This window comes from Carcharhinus amblyrhynchos, chromosome 5, assembly GCF_965287045.1.
Source record: "Carcharhinus amblyrhynchos chromosome 5, sCarAmb.v2.hapA, whole genome shotgun sequence".
Classification (NCBI taxonomy): domain Eukaryota; kingdom Metazoa; phylum Chordata; class Chondrichthyes; order Carcharhiniformes; family Carcharhinidae; genus Carcharhinus; species Carcharhinus amblyrhynchos.
This window is the reverse complement of record NC_137328.1, coordinates 15,893,957-15,906,897: the sequence shown is the minus strand read 5'-3', so window position 1 is coordinate 15,906,897 and position 12,941 is coordinate 15,893,957. Positions and strand designations below refer to the sequence as shown.

The window sequence follows — 12,941 nt, the reverse complement described above, 5'->3', positions numbered from 1 at the left end:
TTTTTTGCCCTTTATTCTTTCCTGGAATGTGGGCATCACTGGCAAGGCCAGCATTTACTGCCCATTGCCCTGAACTGAGTGGCTTGCTGGGTCTCTTCAGGGGGCAGTTAAGTGTCATAGAATCTCTGCAGTGCAGAAGGTGGCCATTCGGTCCATTGAGCCTGCACCAGCAACAATCCCACCCAGGCCATTTCTCTGTAACTCCACATATCCCTGCTAAACCCCCTGACACTAAGAGGCAATTTAGCATGGCAAGATCAGTCTAACCCGCACACCTTTGGACTGTGGGAGGAAACTGGAGGAAACCCATGCAGACACGGGGAGAACATGCAAACTCCACTCAGGCAGTGACCTAAGGCTGGAATTGAATCTGGGTCCCTGGCGCTGTGAGACAGCAGTGCTAACCATTGTACCACTGTACCACTGTACCGCCCCCATGTGTCAACTGCATCGCTGAGGGTCTGGAGTCACAATTAGGCCAGACCAGGTATGGACAGCAGATTTCCTTCCCATTAGTGAACCAGATGGGGATTCTGATTTTATTATTTGTATTTAAATTCTACCAGCTGCTGCAGTGCAATCTGAATCCATGACCCCAGGACATAAGACTGGGCCTCTGGGCTCCTAGTCCAGTGAAATTGCCACCTTGTCACCATCAGCCCTGGAAAAGGTTGTTGGGGGTAGAGTGGAAGGGAGTCATGTCGAATCCAGGCTAGCAATATGTAGGGCAGGATGTTCTGGCTGCGCTTGCCCCAAAACTGGAAAATCCCACCCGAGGTCAACTGACCTTTGCATAGTCCGGCCCCTGCCCATCCTGATTCCCATGGCAGACAGGATGGGAAAATTCCCCTTGTAATTTTCGATGCTGGGATTTCAGAACTAGAACTTTTCCCTCCAGTGTATTTTTTCATTCCTTTTTGCAATCTCCCAATTTATACAATTTTTGCCTGACAGTGGCTGAGTCCAGGCTAAAGAGATAGGCAAAGCGATGTTTCCTCACCTGACAGGATATTGTGCAAGCAACAATAAAATTGGTTAAACTTGGTATTCAGTTTCCCCAATTCCCCATAGTCGCCCAGTGCTCTCCCGCTGGATTTACGGACTGCTGTGTCTTTCCACCCTTCTGCCAGTAATCATTAAATTATTTGCTTCTCAAATTGGCACTTTTTCAATTGGCTTTTCAATTAGTAACTGCACCTTTGGCACCAACAGTCCTGAGGATCTGGTATAACCCCTGTGGATTTCTCTGATATTAACACTGAGGCCGGGATTTCCGGGGGGGGTGCCTGGGGAAACACGATGTGCGCACTTTTGCCCTTTTCAAAATGCACGTGCGAAACATGTGTGACTTTGTCCCAGATTTTTGTCTTTTCTCATGGGGCGGGTTCGCATTTTGCAAACCTCAGTGGAATGTGTAAGGCATGTGGTTACAATGGGGGGGACATTTAAAAGACCCACCTCAATTCATCGACACAGTGGCCCAGCACACAACATCGTTTGAAGGCCCCCAAACCTCACGTCATGCCACCTCTGATTTCCCAAGCCACGACAATGGCCGCTAACTGCCCACCTACCCCGATACTGCCCCTTGCACCAGCAGATCTCCCATGTGCCCCCATGAACCTCATGCACCCTCCATAGCCACTTCCACAGTATCCTCAATTTGCAGTCATTGAAACCCTACAGTTGCAGAAGGAGGCCATTTGGCTCATCGAGTCTGCACCAACCACAATCCTACCCCCATAGCCCCACTTATTTGCCCTGCTAGCCTCCAGTCCTGGGAATTGTTTTAAAACCATTCACAAAAAATATACCTCTAGCAATCTAATAAAACCCGAAATGAAATGCTTTCATTGATACTGGGAAAAAGACCACTACAGTGCAGAAAATATAATAATTTGTTTGCAAACAACAAAAAAGCAAATAGAATCATATTAGTTTCATCATTTTTGGATAAGTAAACCACCTGCTGAGTTGAAGCTCTTTCAACATTTAAACACCAGCCAAGCATTCATAATGGCTACAGCTGTCATAAAAGCTTTCAGCTACATTTTTTATCTGAAACTGGCACAACAGTTTCAAGGATAATGTCCGTCAAGCAGCAGAGGGCAGTAGCTACATAGATTTTTTTTCCAATTTTTAAAAGCTCTTTTTAATAGCCAGAGTAATTTGTCCATTTAATTGACAGCTGAATACAAACTTAACACTGCAGTTAAGTTACTGTGAAATTCCCCTAGTTGTCACAGTCCATTGCCCATTCGGGTCAATGCACTAACCAGCATGTCTTTCAGAATGTGGGAGGAAATCGGAGCACCTGGAGGAAACCCACGTAGACATGGGGAGAACATGCAAACTCCACACAGACAGTGACCCAAGCCAGGAATCGAATCCAGGTCCCTGGCACTGTGAGGCAGCAGTGCTAACCACTGTGCTACTGTGCCACCCATGATAGCAAAAACTGACAGGACTTTTTCAAAACATTCTGTAATGCATTTTGGCACTTCTGATCATTGGGAAAGTAATGTAATGTATGGGACCAATGAAGCAATGCTGATCAATGTAAGGATCCATCCACCTTTGCAGGGCAGATCCCTATGATGAATCACTGCATTAAACACATCGGCATAACAATACACCTTCTAATCGTGACATTTGAAGGTGTCGAAACATTTTACACTTACCTTTCAGAATGTTCCTGACTCTTCAGTGGGCTTCTTCCAATGGCCATGAACTCTCCGAGAAGGTGTGTTTTTTAGGGGTTGCAAACCCCACCCCAGCACAGGGAAAATGGGTGTTGGCTGAAATACAATTTTCCTGTATCCGCAATTTCATTTTCACAGATCATCCTGTGATCTTGGTTGCCCACTGGAGTTGAAGTGCTCTCCATGAAAGTGAGTGGGAGGTAGCGGGGGGAGTTTGACATACCAGATTCCCCAGGGTCTGTCATTGTATCTCCGGGTCCTTGGTAGAAGCAGGTTCTCGAGGGTTAAATCCCTCCTGATTAGATAGTGGATAGGATGGAAATAAAACTCCATTGCCCTAAATTAACCTTGTGATCTGAGTTGATAAGTCAAGAGTCACATATCACTGGTGGTATAATCTTTTCCCATTCCTGTTCCATGCAGTAACGATTGTTACGTTGGCTGTTCTAATATCATGGTATTCTTTTTTCCTCTGATGGTGTAACCGTTCAGGTGGGCCTGTGCCGTCCTGGTGACTATGGATCTGACGTGTCTCACTTAAACCTGCACAAAACCTTCTGTATCCCTCACGGAGGAGGTGGACCTGGAATGGGACCCATTGGAGTGTAAGTTTCAGTTGTCTTATTTGCTTACAATGCCGACTCAAAATGCTGATCATTTTCAGGCCATGCAGGGATTTAAATGGAAGATGACCGTGACCCTTTTAGCATAGTGTAGCACCAATCACATTTACCTCCTGATGTATTAGTACGGCAACGTATTCCTTTCTGCTACTCACTGGGACATTTTTTATCTTGTGACTACTTTCTGTCTGTATTGATAGCTTTGAGGTAAATACAAAATACTATATATCAAGGCCTAGGGTGGCACAGTGGTTAGCACTGCTGCCTCACAGTGCCAGGGACCCGAGTTCAATTCCTGGATCACTGTCTGTGTGGAGTCTGCACATTCATAGAACCACAGAGTCCTTACAATGCAGAAGGAGGCCATTTGGCCCATCGAGCCTGCACTGACAACAATCCCACTCAGGTCCTAACCCCATAACCCTCCTATTTACCCTCCTAGTCCCCCTGACACTATGGGACAATTTAGTATGGCCAGTCAACCTAATACCTTTGGAATGTGGGACGAAACCAGAGTATCCGGAGGAAACCCATGCAGACATGGGGAGAATGTGCAAACTCCACACAGACATTCTCCCTGTGTCTGCATGGATTTCCTCCTGGTGCTCCGGTTTCCTCCTGCAGTCGAAGGATATGCATGTTAGATCGATTGGCCATTCTAAACTGCCCTTTAGTGCCCGAAGATGTGTACGTTAGGAGAATTAGGCAGGTGAATATGTAATATTATTGGGGATGAGATGTCTGATGGAGAGCTGGTGCAGTCAATGGGCCGAATGGCCTCCTTCTGCACTGTAGAGATTCTAGGTATCTTCAGCAAATGTGACAAATATATTCTGTCAGATGGACAAGCCTTGAAGCATTCACTGTACCAATACTGAATGCAGCAGTAGATTTCATCAGATCATAGAATCCCTACAGTGCAGAAGGAGGCCATTGGGCCCATCGAGTCTGCAGCAACCACAATTCCACCCAGACCCTATCCCCACGACCCCACCTATTTATCCTGACACTGAGGAGCAATTTAGCATAGCCAATCAACCTAACCTGTACATCTTTACACTGTGGGAGGAAACTCACGCAAATAACGGGGAGAATATGCAGACTCCACACAGTTTGTGGCTGGAATTTCCTGTCCCACCTTCGAAACTTGATTCGATTACATAGAATATTGGTTTAAACTGAGGACCCAAGTCATGTCTGCTAAGCTTAGGTTTGCAGTGGCCATGCCTGCACAGAATTTTATTTTATTTGTTCTGCTCCACTCATTTCGAAATTGGGAGTGGTAGGGAACTGGATAGAGGGCAGATCAAAGTCAGGCGCGAGGAGGTATGCAGGGTTAAACTGATAAAGGCAGCATGCAGATGTTGTGCTACTTTCTAATTTGTAATGTTTCTGGCGGGTATCCCAGCACTGAACGCCCTGTTATGTGGCTGCATATCCCAGCAGAGTGCAAACTAGCAGTAACTAACCAATTAAGCTCATCCTGCACCACTGCTGAGGTGCATTCCAGCTGCACCACGAGCTGGAAGTGGTGAAAAGAGGAGCTAAGAAATAGGAGGAACTTTGAACAGAGGGGCAACAAGCCAGTGGGTTCCCCGAACCACCCACATTCTCTGTGCAACTTACTCACCCAAAGAGTAGTGTGGAACTCGCTACCACAGCAAATAGTACATTTGCATTGAAGGGGAAATTAGACAAGGATGCAATGGAGTTGGGTATTGAGGGTTAAAATGGTCGATTTAGATGAGAAAAGATGGGGAGCAGGCTCGAGTGGAGCATGGACCGGTTGGACCCAGTGTTTCTGTGCAGCTCTTTGTGATGCAGCGTTGGAGCGCTTGGTGTGGGAGGTGCACAGGAGGTTTCTCTGGGGGCTCGGAGGTACAAGGAAGACAGCGAGAGCAGGTAGCTTTCACTACCTTCAAATCTCAGTACAGTGCAGCAAGAGGTTTAATGACCTCACGCGAGTGGTCAAGGTCAGTGAATACATGTTCACATGTTAGATCTGAAAAACTGCATCACTAGCCTCACACACTGCTCTATCCACCATACTCCCCCTACCCACAACACTTACCGGCCAACAATCTCTATCAATTATGACTCAGACCTCACATTCATAGCCTCACCTGACCCTTAGCACTGCTGCTTAGCACGCACACAAATGCACACACACACACATACGCACACAAATACACACACACACACACAAATGCACATACGCACACACATGCATGCATACATACACACGCGCGCATGCACATGCACACACACACACACACGCGCGCGCATGCACATGCACACACACACACACGCGCGCGCATGCACATGCACACACACACACACGCGCGCACACGCACACACACACACACACACACACACACACACACACACACACACACACACACAATGCCAGCCAATCAACAGGGCAGGTATGTCACCCAAATGCATTGCATCACATGCACTAACATCACTCCCTCAATCTGGCTGGATAAGGTAGCCCATAACCAGAGGTAGCAGAGACCTAATTGGCAGGGGACAAGCACACTGCACATGCCCTATCCCATGAACAGATGAAACGCACCATTGGTGCATTGGGGATTTGAGCCAGCGGCAAGGCTGAAACCAATGAACATGATGGTATATTTCTATCTGATCCACCATGAAATCATGAAGTGTCATCAGTTGGCCACTTAGGGGGCTCACCTGTGCAAAGCAGCCTTGACCTTTCCTGTTACACTGTAAAACTGTGGCCTCCAGGAGGGTCTTTGGAAGGGAATTGAACGGCACCCTGCCTCAAACCCCACCTGCAGGGAGCATAAAATTCTGCCGATTGTGTGAGATACGACATGGAAATTGGACTTGCATCCACTCCGTTCTCTCTGGCTGGTTTAGGTTAAAAAGGAGGCTTATATGCAGCCTGTAGATAACTAAATGATCCACAAAATAAAAACTTAACACAGGTCAGCTTCAAAGAAAAGTGCCTCCAAAAGCCTCAACTCATGTTCCAGAATTTGTGATGAGATCATTGAGTCTGAAAATCTTAATCTCAACCCTGCTGCCGTCACAACATTGCTGTCTCCAAAAGAGGCCCTCTCTGTGTGGTAGCGTTGCAAACCGCCCTTAGAATTGTGCACTGCACTTCAACTAATGTGGCCAAACTCTTCTCGAAAGACCAGGCTTGGAAGTCATCTGCCAAACAAGCAGTAGTCTTCAGAGAAGGAAGAAGCTGCTCTGGCCAAATACTGGCACTCACCGCTAACACTGAGGCAGGACTCTAGGAGCAGCCAAAGATTAGGGCTAACCTTCATAGACTTGATATGTCTTTTTTTATTCGCTCGTGGGACATTGACGTCGCTAGCTGGCCAGCATTTATTACCCATCCCTAGTTGACCTTGGAGGGCAGTTGAGAGTCAGTCACAGGGTTGTGGCTCCGGAGTCACATGTAGGCCAGACCAGGTAAGGACGGCAGATTTCCTTCCCTAAAGGACATTAGTGAATCAGATGGGTTTTTCTGACAATCGACAATGGTTTCACGGTCATCGGTAGATATATAATATGACACTGTCCATCATGCAGGCCAAGTTTTCAATACCTTGATACTCTTCAGCTTAGCAACACCTTAATGAGCAGACTGTAAGTACCATGTTTGATGACAAGACTAGATGAACTCAGACTCTAAACAAGGTGGGCGTGACCGTCGGACCTCAGCAACCCCGCTTTACAAAGAGTACAAATGAGACTAGTTTCTCACTGCTACGTTTGCTGCCCCTCTGGGACCGGCCGCATGTAGCCCTGAAGTCAGACAGAATTTGGATTGGAAGCGATCCTCCTCAAACGTAGAGGCCAAAAACACCAAAGAGGGACATTCAGCTGCTTACATCATTGTGCTAATTTTTTTTCAGATGTTACTTTCCCGTTCTGGAGACTAAGGCGGGATTTTCAGGCCCAGCTGAAATTTGATGGACTTTTAGCTGGCCCACCACGTACCCCGGGGGGAGCCCTGTCACAGCAAGGCCGGGAAATGTCTGGTGGCGAGCAGGAAGGTTGGCGTGATCCCCGCCGGACAGTAGGAGCAGAAGGTTCCTCCCCGCCTTTCATTTGCTTGTCAGGATGTTGAGTAAAAGGCTGATGGTGAAATATGTTTGAAATAGCTCCAAGTAGGAGCCATGTGATACTAAGGATCAAACTTGTCAGCCAGACCACGCATCAAGTAACTCATTCTCTTGAATATATTTTTAGGAAGAAGCACCTCGCTCCGTACTTACCCAGTCATCCAGTGATCCCTCCAGTGTCTGACAGTGATGCCCGCCCTCTGGGCACAATCAGTGCCGCCCCTTGGGGTTCCAGTGCGATCCTGCCAATCTCCCTGGCCTACATTAAGGTATGGTTCTGTTCTGGATGTTGATCTCGTGATTGTGTGTCAGCTTTCTCATTAGCCCAGGAAATGTGTGTGAAACAACGTGCACCTGCTGCCCGTGTTTGTTTACCTCTTAAAATGTCTGCCGGCTCAGCTCCTCATCTTCAGTCGATTGACGGCCTACCCCCCCGTTTCCCACTCCCCTTCCTCCGCCCCCACCAAATGTCCCAACCTAACTCCGCTCCCCTTATCTGAAGTATAATTATTTTATTAGGCACGGTTCAGTTGGGAACCAACAGTCCTCCCTGTCCTTCCTCGAGTTGCTGGTTTAAAAGCTGGTGTCAGTGGGCTATTGAACCATGAAAGTCATCGCAGTCAAACCCACCTCTATGTGTATCCAGTGTTCACCTCAGCACAGATAGAGCAGGAGTCATTGGATAGTAAGGAATCTTGACTGGACATTGGGATCCTTACACATCTTTTGGACACTAAGGGGCAATTTAGCATGGCCAATCCATCTATCCTACACATCTTTGAACTGTGGAAGGAAACCGGAACACCCGGAGGAAACCCACGCAGAGTGGAACTTTCCCCTCCCACCTGCCACAGAAATCGTAGCGGGCAGGACAGAAGATTTGGCAGACCGTGCAAAGGTCCGTTGATATCCAACAGGAATTTCCAGCCTTGGGGCGGGAGTGGCTGGAAAATCCTGCCTGGGGAGCATGATCAAACTCCACACAGACAGCACCCTTGACCAGAATCGGACCGGGGTCCCTGGCACTGTGAGGTAGCAGTGATATCCACTGTGTCACCGTGCTGCCCTAGAGGTCATCTCTGTCAGTATAGATCAGAAATCAAACCTGGACAAGTTAGTCCCTCATTGGGTTGTGTTTTTATCCACTAAGTGACTCACTCAAAACTTACAATGTTACTGATGATGCTTCACTGTCGGACTGAGAACTAACTCTGTTCTGAGCCGAGGTTTAAACTATTCTGGGCAGGCAGGACCCACATCTTGTTTAAGAATATTATTGTGTCAGAATGCAGGTTGTTTAAAAGAAAATGGACATAAGCCAGAGAGGAGAACAACATTGGCCACGCAACCTTTGGAGCAATTTGAGCCAAGTCTTAATTACTCTGCAGTTAGGCAAAAGATGACATATCAGGAAAGAGTTTGCAGCACTGTGGGGCTCTGTAACACTCTGTGCATCAGTAAGACCCTGTCACAATGTCATATGTGGGTGGGATTCCCTGGCACACCCCACTGCGACGTGGGTCTCAGATGGGAGGCAGTCCGCCATTGGTGGACAGCTGGATCTTGTGGTTCCGCCGCTGTCTGCAGGATCTCCCAATGAATCCACCACGCAGGAAACTCACAGCAGGGGTGACCGTCAACAGGAACATAAGACCCCATCACCAGAAAGGGTGGAAAAATCTCGCCTTTTAAATGCATTTAAAGTTATTCAGCTTTTTGAAACTCAAAGACATAGGACAGGATTTTCCAGCCTCCTTATCCCGAGACCAGAAAATCCCGCCCGAGGTCAACGGATCTTCCCGTAGTTGGCGCCTGGCCGGCTCAGTTTCCCGTGGTGGGCAGGACGGTACAATTCACCCTATATCGTTTATAAACTCACTTGAGAAATCTGAACCAGCACAACTTTGAGAATTTGAATAGAAATGTGACTGTAGATAAGTTTTGCTTGAATCTTCATCTAGGATTAGGAGGTGTGGTTTATGGGAAGAGAGGGTCTGAAGGCCCTCTCCCTATTGTTGTTTGTATAATTTTAAATCCACGCAGACCACTGCTGCTGGACCAGTGTTTAGCATATCCTCCTCTTGAACTTACTCCCGTTCCACCATCGCAAACTCCACTGGGAACCTGGCTGCAAACCCTGCCTACATCTGGGAGCAGGGATTTCATTGCCCATCCAATGGTGGAGCCAGAACTGACTCAAAGAAATTCCTAGCCAATACTTTTCTTCTTCTCGGCAAAGACAAAGGAGTGGTCTGTTCGATCGTGCAGTTTGTACTCTGAACCCACAGGTTCATGGCAAGCAGAGTGCCATAAATTTCCTGAGATTTTATAGCCCAGTTGTTGCTGCATTTTACACTTTGCACTGTTGAGTTCATATCCTGGTACCTTGTATTCTTGTAATAACGAAACTTGAGAGTAGAAAAAAAGAAGTCTGGTTCAAAGAATGTAAAAGGTTTTCAGTCAACTGTCCTTTATGGCGGCACAGTGGTTAGCACTGCTGCCTCACAGTGCCAGAGACCTGGGTTCGACTCGGGCCTCAGGTTGACTGTCTGTGTGAAGTTTGCACATTCTCCCCATGTCTGCGTGGGTTTCCTCCAGGTGCTCTGGTTTCCTCCCACGCTACAAAGATATGTGGGTGCGATGGATTGGCAGGATTAGTGTCAGGGGGATTAACAGGGTGGATACTTGGGGTTACAGGGATAGAGTCCGGGAGGGATGGTTTTCAGTGCAGGTTTGATAGGCCTAATGGCCTCCTTCTGCACTTTAGGGATTCTATGACTTTATTCTATGATTTAAACTGAGGCTGAAAGGTGGGATGCAATGCGGTTAATGTAGCGTGATTGTAAATGATGTGGTACTGGCTGGATTTACCCAGATGAATTGTGGTAACCTAGAAGAATGGGGCATAACCTATCAAGCTGTGACCTCAGTGAGATAGTTCGAATGATTCAGAAATGTGGATCTTCTGGGGGATTGTTAGAGAAATAATCAAGTAGTGTTGGTATCGGGAATGTAATTACCAGACTGGAATTCCTCATCTATCTGCTCATTTAACAACGCTGCTGTGATTTACATCTTCTGTTTCCCTTCCCGTAGCTGATGGGATCAAATGGACTTCGCCATGCCACTGAGGTCGCCATTCTAAATGCCAACTACATGGCCAAGCGGCTAGAAGCTTTCTACAAAATAGTTTTCAGGGGAGCAAAGGGTAAGTTGACACAAGTGCTCAGCTCTCAGCCTCAGCTTTCACATAAAACACTAAAAAAAAAACTCAGCGTGTCAGGTGGCATCTGTGGAGAAAGAGAGAAAGTTAACTTCTCAGGAGAATGACCCTTTATTAGATTTTACAGCCCTCTCCATGAGGCACTCTGCAGTTTATCTTGAGCAAGACTCTGTGGTCTATTGCTGGAAATAATTGTAGCTATGAGTTTTAAGCTCACATTCCCTGTTATCCCACCACGGCAGGTGGTGACATTTGAATTCAACAAAAATCTGGAATTAAAAGTCCATAATGATGACACAAAACCATTGTCAATTGTTGTAAAAACCCATCTGGTTCACTAATGCCCTGTAGGGATGGAAATCTGCCTCCTTTCCCTGGTCCGGCCTACACGTGACTCCAGATCCACAGTAACGTGGTTGACTCTTAACTGCCCTGAGGGACGGGCAGTAAGTGCTGACCCAGCCAGCGACGCCCGCATTGTATAAAAAAATAAATAAACTGGATGTACACGACAGGAAAAGAGAATCCCCTCCGTGAGAAAGTTCTGACAAACTCTGAGAGTTCCTGCTGTTGATAACCTTTCTGGCTGTACTGATATTTTATCCCCCTCTGTGCTGCTTGCTGTGGGGGAATTAATTTTCAATGTAATGAATGCTATACTGAATTCTGAAAAAAAATGTTTTAACAGGTTACGTAGCTCACGAATTCATCTTGGACGTGCGACCATTCAAGAAAACTGCAAATATCGAGGCAGTGGATGTCGCCAAGAGGCTACAAGATTATGGTGAGAAGTTATCGTTTTGTATCCTGTTGCATTGTGAACTAATCTTTGATCATTAGTACTTCTCTTAGCGTGGGTATAGGGCCAGAACCTTGAAGGCATGTGGCTAAGTGTGTTTTAAGAGCACAAGCAACCTCCCACAAGTAAATCCACTTATACTGCATGGACAGTTATCAAGAGAGATTCTTCCACTGCTTCGTGAGATGATATTAAAAGGATACAAATTGAAGATTTTTTTAAAAAAATTATTCTTTTATGAGATCATCATAGAATCCCTACAGTGCAGAAGGAAGCCATTCAGCCCATCGAGCCTTACACTGACAACAGTCCCATCCCTGTAACCCCACATATTTACCCTGTTAGTCACCTTGACACTTGGGAGGAATTTATCATGGCCAGTCCATGTAACCCGCACATTTTCGAAGTGTGGGAGGAAAGCAGAGGACCTGGAGGAAACCCACGCTGACATGGGGAGAATGTGCACACTCCACACAGCCAGTGACCTGAGGCCGGAATTGAATCCGGGACCCCAGCACTGTGAGGCAGTAATGCTAACAGAGATGTGTGAACAGTCCTGACAAGGTCAGCATTTTTAGAAAATGTATTCCTTTCTCAGAGTTACAAAGCCAGTGTGCAGAGTGGATACAGCATGCCCCCTAATCCACCTCCTTGCTTGCTCCAAGAACTTATTCAAATTCGATCCAATTCATGGTCTCAAGGGGACATACTAACTCCAAGCTGACCAGAACAGGCATTACACCTGATCTCATGCTTGATCTTACACCTGATCTTAGCCAAAAGGCCAAGAAAGTCAACATTTGTTGCCCAATCCTAATTGCAGTAATTTCAGAGTCAGCCACATTGCTGTGGATCTGGACTCACATGTAGGCCAGACTAAATAAGGATGGCAAATTTTCTTCCATAAAAGACATTAGTGACCAAGCGGATTTTTTGAATGACAGCGATAGCGTCATGTCCCATCACTAATGTTAACTTTAAATCCCAGCTTTTTAAATTGGATTTAACTTCCACCAGCTGCCGTGGTGGGATTTGAACCTGGGTCCCCAAAGCAGCATCCTGGACCCTCTACTAGTCGGCCAGTGACACTCCCGCTACACCGCTGTCTCCCCTCACAATCAAAACAATTATACAAAGAAATAAAGGGGAAGTTAGTAAAACCTCTTGACAATATGTAGAATTCTCTATCAGACAAACATGATTATTGAAGCAGTTTTTTTAAAAAATTGCACAGTTTCTGGGGGAAAATATTTAAAAGCACAGAAAGCGTGCAAGAGAAACTACTGAAGGCTGTTTGCGTTCAGTAATATCCTATCTGATTTTGATGCATTTTTTTAAAATCTGGGGTATTAAGGGACATGGGACAATGTGGAAAAGCAAAATATTGCATATATTAGAAATACAAAATAAAAACAGAAAATGCTGGAAATACTCAGCATGTCTGCCAGCGTCTGTGGAGAGAGGCACAGAGTTAATAGCGGGAAC

The 12,941-nt window shown here is 46.4% G+C and overlaps 1 protein-coding gene across 1 annotated transcript in view; it reads left to right on the top strand.

The window, feature by feature from the left end:
• gldc (glycine dehydrogenase (decarboxylating)) overlaps positions 1-12,941 on the top strand; it is a 142,345-nt gene that overhangs the window by 111,026 nt on the left and 18,378 nt on the right. Inside the window, exons 19-22 of the mRNA XM_080188494.1 lie at positions 3,195-3,307; positions 7,562-7,703; positions 10,531-10,642; positions 11,346-11,441. Of these exons, the coding sequence (XP_080044620.1) occupies positions 3,195-3,307; positions 7,562-7,703; positions 10,531-10,642; positions 11,346-11,441 (463 nt within the window). The remainder of the gene's footprint in view (positions 1-3,194; positions 3,308-7,561; positions 7,704-10,530; positions 10,643-11,345; positions 11,442-12,941) is intronic.